General features: G+C 38.0%; 1 protein-coding gene across 2 annotated transcripts; it reads right to left on the reverse strand.

Moving 5' to 3' along the window:
• Window positions 1-563: 563 nt before the first annotated feature.
• On the reverse strand, window positions 564-10,971 carry LOC115009858 (DEP domain-containing protein 7-like). Of its 2 annotated transcripts, XM_029434134.1 has the most exons (13): window positions 10,896-10,971; window positions 10,659-10,727; window positions 10,119-10,304; window positions 9,854-9,995; window positions 9,673-9,768; window positions 7,169-7,257; window positions 6,256-6,457; window positions 5,721-5,872; window positions 5,392-5,583; window positions 5,072-5,214; window positions 4,419-4,544; window positions 2,700-2,775; window positions 564-1,052 (listed from the first exon to the last, which is right to left on the reverse strand). In XM_029434134.1, the coding sequence occupies exons 2-13, from the start codon at window positions 10,723-10,725 to the stop codon at window positions 865-867; spliced, it is 1,659 nt and encodes a 552-aa protein (XP_029289994.1). In that variant the 5' UTR covers window positions 10,726-10,727; window positions 10,896-10,971; the 3' UTR covers window positions 564-864. The 2 variants fall into 2 exon arrangements, with proteins under 2 accessions (XP_029289994.1, XP_029289993.1); XM_029434133.1 differs by lacking the exon at window positions 10,896-10,971 and having other exon boundaries at window positions 10,659-10,874.
• Window positions 10,972-11,109: the final 138 nt, after the last annotated feature.

Below are 11,109 nucleotides of genomic sequence, written 5' to 3' on the forward strand. Positions count from 1 at the left end.
ACAAACACTTCAATAATCATCAAATTTGGCAAGAAAAGTCTCGGCTAAGCTGATAAAAAAGGTTACCAGTTTATTGAAATATGTTATACAATTCACTTTCAAATTACTTGTGTGTGTGTGTGTGTGTATGTATGTGTATATATATATACGTGTATATATATATACACATACATATATATATACACACATACATATATATACACACATATAATAATATATATATATATAACGAGAGACAGTAGAGACAAAAGAGAGATAGAGACAGAGACAGAGAGAAAAGAGAGAGAGAACAGACAGAGAGAGAGAGAAGAGACAGAGAAGAGAAGAGGAAGAGAGAGAGAGAGACACACAGATATAGAGAGACAGACAGAGACAAGACACATAAGAGAGAGAGAGAGAATAGACAAACATAACAAGATACACCAAATAGAATAGAGATAAGGTGTGTGATATAGATATATAGGAGAAATATAGAGATGATATATATGGATAATATATATAATATATATATATATATATACATATATATACATATATATACATATATACATATATATACACACATACATATACACACATACATACATATATATATACATACATACATACACATACACACACACATATCAACAGTTTATATTGTCAATAAAGCAAATACACCCACACAAGTGCCATCATATGCTGGAGATATCTTGACTATTTCCACAAAGATCTATGGTCAGTCACAAATATGTCTTTAAGTCAGTTAGCTTGTGTCTAAAAGACCATCAATTTACCAAAAAACTAAACAAAAAAACTAGCTACTGGTGAAACTGACTGTAGAAGAGAGAGATAGACTGTGTTTGTGTCATTGTTTTCACAAAACTACAGCACATTAAGAGCGGATTCACCAAAGTACTGGTTAAATATCTCTGGGTGGGCTTGATAAAACTGTCTGAGTAGGCGTCTTTTCTCCTTGGCAGAGATCTTGGTGTCCAGGTGGATGGTGTTCAGCAGAGGCCACAGTGCCTGCTTGGTTGTCTCCTTTGTCTCCTGCTGACAGAAAGTAAAGCCTGAAAGACAGAAACAGGGAGAAAAAAAAAGAGTTAACAAGGAGGGAATTTAAGAGTAAAAATTAACACGACCACAATCACCACGTTGCACTCAATTATTAGTTTTGGCGACCCGGGCAATAAAACATTGATTTTAGAGGGAAATGTGTTAGCAGGCAAATGTCCACTTATAAGTCCAGCAGAAATGGAGGAACATTAGCATTCAATTCCATTTTCTGGCTGTCTGACAAACGTAATACGGTTAATATTCACTTTGGTTTTAGCTGTATTTTGGTCTCCACCAACTCGTGAGGGGAATATCTCTATACCTGCCTAAGACTCCACTCTGCAAAGCATCTTATTTGAGATCAATAAGAACAGTGAGAGTGAACCAAAACAAGTTGTGAGGTGTAAAACCAAAACAATGAACCGAAAGTCAAACCAAGTCAGCCTACAGAGCTGAGGGGAACTGCAGAGTCCCGTGTTCATTCTGGATGAGTTCATCATGCAATCCCTTTCACATTATACGTTTGATCTGTTGTAATATAAACATATTGGTTAAGTAGCTTTACACAAGACTGTGTTACATCCAATATAAGAAATAACACATTCTTCCTTACTTCAGTACACTTGGGGAAGTTACTGTTAAAAACCTTACTGGATCTGGTATGACCAGTAGCTCACGGTGGCTAATGTTAGGTAAAGTCAGCCTTGATACGCTGCTAGGCAACTTACATTACTAAACAAGATGTCTTATTTTATAACAAGTACGCGTTAGTGTTACACTACATTTGACCATTTACTTGATCCTGTAGTCAGTTCCGACCACATTGGCTGCTGTTTCTTTAAACCAGGACATGGGCTAAGGAAGGAATGTTACAAAATATCTTGTGTTTACTAAAAGAGTAACAGTACATTTTGGAAGTGGACACTTAACTGTGCAGTTATCTGCTGCAGGCAATATTTGCTTAAAAAAGTGACTGGGGTTAATGGGTGTAAAATATTTTCTGTATAAAGTTAATATTTAATTCTCTGAAAGATGTGTGATGAATTGTTAGTAACTTTTAACTTGAGGAAACAGTCTGCATCCTACAGCAGAGAGCCTTTACCGGATACACGCGCTGTAGAAAAATATAAAAAATATTCAACAACAATGACTGATGAGGTCTTGGGATGACAATGTGTAATTCAGACATTGCAGACCATTTGAAAACAGTGCAGTGTGAAACGTGAGAAATTATGGAATGAAAGGGTTTTTAGAGTATTTTCTCCAACTAGACACGTGGTGGCAATGCAATGTAATAAAACATATCCGTACCAATATCATCTTAAATACCATGAAAAGGACGCATCAAGAATTCAAATAATACACATTTCCATTGTGATGAGGATACACAAGGCCACACCGATCTGTTAACGGATGGTTGAGTGGAGCCAAAACCTATTTGTGTTCCAGGCAATAAAAAACATCGTTAATTTGAGCTCGATAGTGAAAAGTATTTTTCAATGGATACTATATCTGTAGCTGTACAGTGTACCTGTGAAAAGGAAAGATTTCTACCCATCTATTCTGACTTGTAATGCAGAATGATGTTTTGATCCGTCTATTATCGGGATGTTTTGTGTTGGACATTGCTGTTGGATTAACACTCATGAACAGTCATTTACCAGTCACATCGGGCTGCTTCCCCTGTACGAGGCCGGCCAGCTGGTCACTCACTCCTTTGTGCAGAGCCCCTGGTATCTGGAGCAAAGAGAATAAAGTCTTGGTGGCAAATGATTTATTGGCAGAAATTGGTTTGTCGATGAAATTACACTTGAAAATTGGTAGTCTTTTTTATTTAAGTGCCGACTTATTCTTTTCACCGAAGCCTTCGCACAAATGTCTAAGACAGCAATTTCTGAACTATATTTTGCAACTCAATTTGCCCACGCAACAATGACTTACAGCACCACTGAGTGTCAGAGTTCAAACTAATCCTGGGTTGACCTTTTGATAACAAATTGACAGGGCCAGACTCTAGTTTATTAGTCTCAATGTAATCAGAAGTACCACATGTGAGTTTGGGTCTTTATTTTATTTGGTAGACGAGGGGAGTTTTACTCGGCCTGTGAAAGCAGTTGCATGTCTTCTGCGGATGTAGAGGAGCTTTGTCAAGCCTGAGAAACCAATACAAATTCATAACAGGAAGCTTTGTTGTACATTGCATGCACATTGCATGCACATTGCATGCATCGAATTAAAGAAATATGCAGGGAGCATCTATAAAAAATGATATTCAGTTACATAATGGGACATATAGGATCCAGTGTTTTTCTAGCTTACACATATTAGGCACTAAAAGTTAGGACATCACAACTTGTGATTGGGACGGTTTATTTTTAAGGCATGCTTGTGGTGCGGTTCTGACTGAAATCTTAAAACGACTGAATGGATTGTCATGAAATTCTGTACAGACATTTGTGCTCCCTAGATGATGAATCCTAATTACTTTGGGTATTCCCTCACCTTTTCTCTCATGCTACATGACGTTCACTTGTAGCTTTGAGTGAAATGTTTTGGATGAATAATAATTTGGTTTATGAGCAAATACCACCCTGATGAAGGAAAGATGACGTTTGGTGAATAAAGCCTTATGTGTTTTAAGTTTTATGAGAGAATACCATAGACTTTATAAAACATGGACGTAGTCTCTGTTACATCACCCATAGGTTTCTGAAGAGCAGTTGTGAAGCTCAAAGTGTTATAGAGCAAATGGAGATCGCTCCTTTTTGAAACCATCCTCAAGTGGCCATTCGATGAACTGCAGTGTTTAGCAATTCCGCAAAGGCTTCACTGCTCAGAATTTGCTGCTTGGAGACTACCATCAAAACTAATTTCTTACCAATCAGCCTCAGCTGTACTGTGTGCTAAGAGCTAATAAGCAAATGTTAGTATACCAATATGCTAAACTAAGATGGTGAACATGGTAAAGGTGATACCTTCTGAATCAGCATGCTAACATCGTCATTGTGAGCATGTTAGCATGCTGGTGTAAGCATTTAGTTTAAAGCCACTGTGTTCAGCCTCACAGAGCTGCTGAGCCACTAGAATAGCGGTCTAGACTCTTAAGTGACCAAAATCACTTCCTCGTTCACTCATTCACTACTCTCCCTAAATAATACCGTTCTTCATGCCATCTTAATGCATTTTTCATTGTGGGATTGTTAGCCGAAAGTAGTGTAGTGTACATACCATGAACACTACTTTTTTATTCCACTGCGAGTTCTTTGGGCAGTATATAGTGCATCTTCACCCTCCCCTGCAAGGAACCCATGGCTGATTTGGTGAGCTGAGGTAGAGACCCAAGCAGAGTAGAAGTATAATGTACTCTCACATTCCCTTACCTTAAACATTTCCCTTATGTTGCTGAGCATGAAGACCACCATCAGGTCCTCTTTCTCCTTTGAAAGAACCCTGCTGTAGATGATCGCCCTAAAGAAAAACTTCTTCACCGCCTGTCTGTTCTCCATCTGCACATTCAACAGCACATCTTTAATGTCAAATTAAGCTGGATATACATTGTACGATTTAAAAAATGTTGTTGTTTAATTCCAACTCATACTGTACGAGTAAATCGTCTGTGATGTAAAGCCAAAACTCGCTACCTATGTGCTCACACTGTACGTCCTCATGATCAAGCCACGGCCTGAGTGCTCACACTGTACGTAGAAAATAAAACGTCCAGTCGGCCCCTGCGGAACATTCTGGCTATTGACAGAATCAATAGCCATCAATAGCTATCGCTCATCCTGTACACTGCACGGCAAAAGGACATCAGACAAAGCTGAAGTTCGGTCACATTCTAAAATAAGTCATGCGGCTAAAAACAAAATCGGGTCAGAAACAGGCTTATTTATCGTACAGTGTATGCCCAGCTTTACAAGACAACAAAACAAAACTAAATAAAATAGGTGATAACTATCAATGTTCCAAAATGAGTTCCTTGAACATTAAAACAATTCATTATCCAACGTCAGATTTAGTGTCCAGCTCTCACCTCCTTGTCCAGTTTTATCCCTTGTGGGTCAGCTGCCAGAGCCATGAATGTAAGCAGCTTGCACAGCTCGTCTCTGCAGCCAGGAGGCAGCAGCTTCAGGCACAACTGCAGAGCTTCAAGAGCCGTGCCCAATTTAGCATTCACTGGGAAGGCAAGAGACACACAAATGCAAGTGATATTGAGATTATTGAAATGAAGTTGGGCAACTTGGGTAGAGAATCAGCCTTGGCTACGACCTGCTTTCCTAGGACAGTGTGAATCTCAATAAGTGACACAATCAACTTTTCTAGTGAGAAACCAGTTTCTGAGTCAGCTCTTACCCAGCAGGTCAGTGACGGCGGTGTAGATGTCCGCCATGTGCTGGGGCATCAGGGGAGGTCTGTCTGTGTGGCCGTAATGTTTCATCAGGGTCCTGTAGAGCAGCAGCTTACACTGAGCCAAACCATTCTGGGAGAGACGAGGATGCTCATCACTGTTGTTGGCCGGGGTGGACACAGACCTCTGAGACTGCACTGAAGAAAAACACAAATTCAAATGTATATTGTCAACAGTGGCAGTTGCATGCTTTCAACACAAACCTGACACACACTATTAAATCATGACAAAAGCTTCTCAAAGAGTCCATTCTGATACTCATACAAGCACTTGCCTCCATCTTGTGAACTGCTCCCAGCTGACACTTGTTCCCAGCTCTCCTGATCTTGTGGGAAACAGTGAGGCAGCTCCCTGCTCAGCTCCACCACTGGCTGATCAGGGAGGAAGTCCAGACAGTCCAGAGCTGCACAGAACCACTCATCCTCCCTGAGGGACAGGGAGGCACACAAGACAATCAGCAAAGACATTTTTCATTCAATTAAAGTAAAGCCATTATGGTTATATACACTGTAAATTTAGGAAAAGTAGAATTGAGAAGATTGATACCACTCTCATACTGTACATATGAAGCTACCCCCATCCAACTGGGGAAACCACTAGCCTGTTTCCTTTCCTTATGTTTTTTAATCTCTGATGTAATGCAGGCATACTTCTTTAAGCAAATACTTTGGATAACAATACAAGCTTGCAGAGCTTTGGGAAATGTAAATATGCAGTCTCATCTGTAAGCTGCCTTAGTATTGCACCTTATATATCGGTATATTGGTAACAGGTGTTAAGCAGCCAATTATTTTCAACAGCCAACATACTGAGAGTCCCTGAGGGCCTTGAGGATCTGCCTGTCCAGGTGGTTGCTGCTGTAGATCAGGTCTGGGTTACTGTGAGCCAGCAGGTTTGATGGAGAAGGAGGGGATGGGGTCTGGCAGCATTGTAGCACCCCTTCCAACAGGGGGAGCTCCACCACCTTAAACAGCCTCAGCAGAGTCTGCTCCTGCCATACCTCCTCTATCACTGGGGAGTGGAGCGAGACAAGAAAAAAACAAAAATCCCAATATATTTTTGATATCACACCAATGTATCAGCTTAAAATGTCAATGAGGAAGAGAGTAATGTCTGGGAATGGATGAGAATAACTAGTAATGTGATGTGGCCAGTACTTTGCTAGAGTGAATTGATCATAAGGAGAAATAAAATATGAAATGTGGCAGTAATTTGCTATTTGTAGGCATTGAGATTTCTGTCAATTAATAGGGCTCCATTTTAGAGGGAACTAGCACTCATGACCAAAACTAAATCATGTACATGAACTTTGGTAAAACGCAGATCTGCCGCTTTTTCACTTGTCATAGTAGGAAAAACACCAGTGAAATGGATAACATTAAGGGTTCAATAAGGATCCCAATGAGGTATTCCAGTGAGCCAGCATGCATAACACCAGGGTCTCCCAATGCACAATGCAACCATCATTAATGTTTTTAAATACACTTGTGCTTTTCCTACAATGACTGATGAATGACTGTTAAAATGTCTGCCGTGTCTATTTTAGACAAAAGTTGAGCTATTTATTAAAACATTTCTCTGTCGTGCCCTGGTGTCCTATGCTGAGAAAGGCTGCAAGCCCTTAAGTGTGAAACATAAGACAACGAGATAAGATCATTTAATTATCCTTCAACGGAGGAAAAAACAGGATGAAATATACACATGCTGACATTAGTGTCTTACATGATTGTGGTAAAACAGTGTCAGTCTGCACTCTGCTGGGACTCGCACTCAGACTGTCCACCAGAGGCTCACATGTCTGCTCTTCCTGCCCTGAAATGCAAAACAGAGACAGCTGACTATAGAATGCCATTTCATTCATTTATATTATTAAATAAATAAGCCAATGAAATAAAACCTCAAATAAATGATGAGATATAGATAGATAGATCTATCTATCTATCTATCTATCTATCTATCTATCTATATCATATCTATATATATATATATATATCATAGACAGAGATAGCTATATAGAAGATAGATATATATAAAAGGATGATATATAGAGAAATGATAGATAGAGAGTAAAGCTATAGAGAGAGAGTATATTAGAATATGATAGAGTATATATAGTAAGATAGATAGAGAGATATAGATAGAGATGAATATAGATACGATATCGATAGAAGATTATATATATGATAGATATATATCTAGATAGATATATTATAATATAGATAAATGATAGAGAATCGTATCTATGTATAAAGAAATGAGATATATATAAATAAATGAGATATATTATATATATATATATATATAATCTCATTTATTATATAGTTTTTTAAATATATATATATATATATATATATAGAGATATATAAATGATATAATATATATAAATGATATATATATATATAATATATATATATATATCATTTAATCTATATATATATAGATGATATAGATTATATAATATATATATATATATTCTTAATATATATATAGTATATATATATATATATATATAATCTATATGCTATATCTATATATATCTATATCTATATATATATATATATTAAGAAATTAATACTAAATTAATAATGACTAAATACAATGTTTTATACATTGTGAGCTCTCCCTTTACCATCTATGCTTGTATTATACCATTGTGGGCAATGTTCTAAATCAATGAACTGGACTGTTTGATGGCAACTTTGGATTTACAGGGTTTTTGCACCAATGAAATTAAATACTTTGATTTCTCAGGTATTAATTAAAAAAAAATCTAAACATTCCTATCTGGTTATTTTAGCCTTAAAAGCAGAACAATAAAATGACAAAGTATTTTGTGGTTCCTGAGGGAGCTATGTGAAGTCGGATAAATTGCATTAAGTTTAGTCACAACTTTGAAAATGAAAAATCGGGGAGGTGTAGAGTTAGAAAGAAGTGATCTAATCAGACATCTGTAGCCGCTCCTCATCTCTGCTTGACGCCACATTAGCCTTTACTAGCATAGCACACACAAATCTCTAACTGAACTGTTGGTGGTTGAGTTGCATTGTGGGTAATGTGGGTGGCAGGTTTTGACCAAGGTTAATAAATTATCTTTGACCCAATGGGAGCTATGGGGACACAGGATCATGTAACTGGAACTGTGATAATGGAGGGTTACAGCAGCACGGTGCTAACAAATAAAGGGACGGTCTCACTCGGATGCTCTTGGCCCGACAAGTATGCTAAAATGGCTGGCCCGATATACAATCTAACATTTTCAAAAAGAAAACATTTATTAAAAGCTTTTCAATAATTGCAGAATTGTAATTCTTACGCATAAAGTAGGCTGCTATTAACATCCTCATCCTGACGCCTCTGTGACACTAATCAATCATCCCCATGTTCTATGATCATGTGCCAGCTATTGAGCCAGACCAGATTGTATTTTGTGTGTGTTGTTCGGTATGCTATGACATCTTCTCTTTTTAGCCTCCTTGGTTTTGACAAGGAAGAAGAATGAATAGAATAAAAAAGACCATGTCTGGTTTTGCTGTATCAATTTTGATCCAACAATGTTATAGTGCAAAGCAAAATCAGTGAAGTACTCTTTAAAATGTTCTTTCAATACTTTCCAGAAAATGTAATATATCATCATATAAACCACTATTATGATATAAAATGCAGTACAACGTAATAGAAGATTTTATTCATATTCCCCACTATAGTTCTAGCTAAGATGGGTGATGCATAATACTATTAACATTACATATCAAACCCAACAAGTCAATTCAAACGGAGCTCATCATTTTCAGATTAAACAAAGAGATTCTTTGAAGAACAACATAAAACATACAGTATTAACATCGTTTCACACTGGGATAACTTTATTTTGTGAGTACACCCATCTTAACATGCCTTAAGTAACAGTTCAGCTTAAGACTTTAACTTGAGAGTTTATGCCTACTTGGCATTCAATCCGTTCTCACTATGAATACATTGAAACAGGAGGAAATACCGCTTGGTAAATGACAAGATACAATAGCTCAATTTCACTGTAGCACCACTTGGTGAAGGATGTTTCATAAGACTTAAAAGAAAAAGAAAATCCACAATGTGGCTGTAGATATTGGTGGTGTTGTATTGGACTGCATTCTATGATGTTCTTTTAATGTAGATGTGTGACAAACAAACTGGTAACTAAGCTAATGCAATGAATGCTCTGAAAGTTGATGACTTAGACTTATTACCTGTCTGAAGGAGCGCTGCAGAACAGTTTCTGGATCCCCTTCACAAGAGCACCTCTTTCCAACTCATCGACCGAAGGAGAGCACACACCGACCAACCTGTGGGAAAAATAAGGCACCATGTTAACACTTTCACAGCCCTTGTGAGACATTATGACTTCATGAGTATGTGTGTGTGTGTTACCTGTAAAGAGCACTCTTGCTGTCCTGAAACACATTCTGCTTCTTGTCTTTGCCAAACACTTTGGTACCCACTGCCTCAAACACATTACAGTCCAACAGAGCCTGGCACACACACACCACTTTGTCCCTGGACACATCGGCGCCTGAAATTTTAAGGGGAAATAGTCATTTGTTGAATGTCTTTTGTTTTACAAATAAATAGAGGGAATAATGAGAAGATGGCTTGGGTCAAATGTAACCCTTTAAAAAAGGGAAAATCCACACACCCACAAAGAGTTTGCCACAGCTAATGTATTCTGCCACTACATCTACAGCCTCTGAGCCGAGGAAACAGTCGCTGTGAGACTTGAGGTGGACTCGTCGACGCTTCACTGTCACGGTAGACCTGAGGTGGGAGATGAGGCCACTCCACATGAAGGAAGACTGGAAGGGTTTACTGACCACTCCATGAGCTAAAACAAAAAAGGACAGAGAAAATCAAATTCAAATTTGACAGATGACATGTGTACAGATAAATATGAGGGTGTATATGATAATATGAGAGATGAAAAAGCATGGAGAAGAGGAAAAGCTAGTGGAGGAACATAAAGGAAAGTCTAACTAAACTACCAAAGTCCGCATGGTGGATCAGGGTCGATTGTTAATCAGTGAGGATTGACCGCAACAACCTTTTTGAGGATTTTTTTTAGTGCGTTAAGGTTATCGTAGTTGGCCTAGATAAAAGAAAAATAATCAGACGCATGAAGAGGCCTCCATGAGCTGTAGAAGTCCCACACCTCGTTGAAATGCGTGTTGGATTTACTTACCTTGAGGACGCACACACAACTTTTCTGCAAGGTTTAACGCCGCGGCTCTTTCTTTTATTGACGCCATGTCTACCAAATGGTGGAAAAGCAGTTGAGTAAGCACTTCTTAAATTGATAATAGGTATGTAGACAAGCAGGTGAAACAAAGCACGTCCAAGCAGAAGCGCCTTTAGTATTAGTGCAATTATAACATTTAACCGCTAGATGGCGCCAATGTCCAAGTCACACTGAACTCACCTCCCTCTCTGACAAGTGTTCAACTCATATTACATGCCGAAACGACCCTGATATTAATATAGGCTACAGAATATTAATTAATGCAATATGCATACAGCTCTGACTACAGTCATTTTGCTCAATGCTGCCTTCAGTTGATTGAGTGTGTCTACAAAGTTTCTCTTATTTATTAAATCCAATAAATAATGATTGATATTTGTATTTGTATTAGTAA

The sequence above is a fragment of the Cottoperca gobio genome, chromosome 6, assembly GCF_900634415.1.
Source record: "Cottoperca gobio chromosome 6, fCotGob3.1, whole genome shotgun sequence".
Lineage (NCBI taxonomy): Eukaryota > Metazoa > Chordata > Actinopteri > Perciformes > Bovichtidae > Cottoperca > Cottoperca gobio.

What these genes read in the sequence shown, in the direction of transcription:
- LOC115009858 (XM_029434134.1), bottom strand. Translation starts at nt 10,725, where the DNA reads ATGGCGTCAATAAAAGAAAGAGCCGCGGCGTTAAACCTTGCAGAAAAG. An exon ending in CGCCGTCACTGACCTGCTGG is followed by an intron (nt 5,215 to 5,391) that starts GTAAGAGCTGAC and finishes TTGCCTTCCCAG; the next exon opens with TGAATGCTAAATTGGGCACG. An exon ending in GAAGCAGCCCGATGTGACTG is followed by an intron (nt 1,053 to 2,699) that starts GTAAATGACTGT and finishes TCTGTCTTTCAG; the next exon opens with GCTTTACTTTCTGTCAGCAG.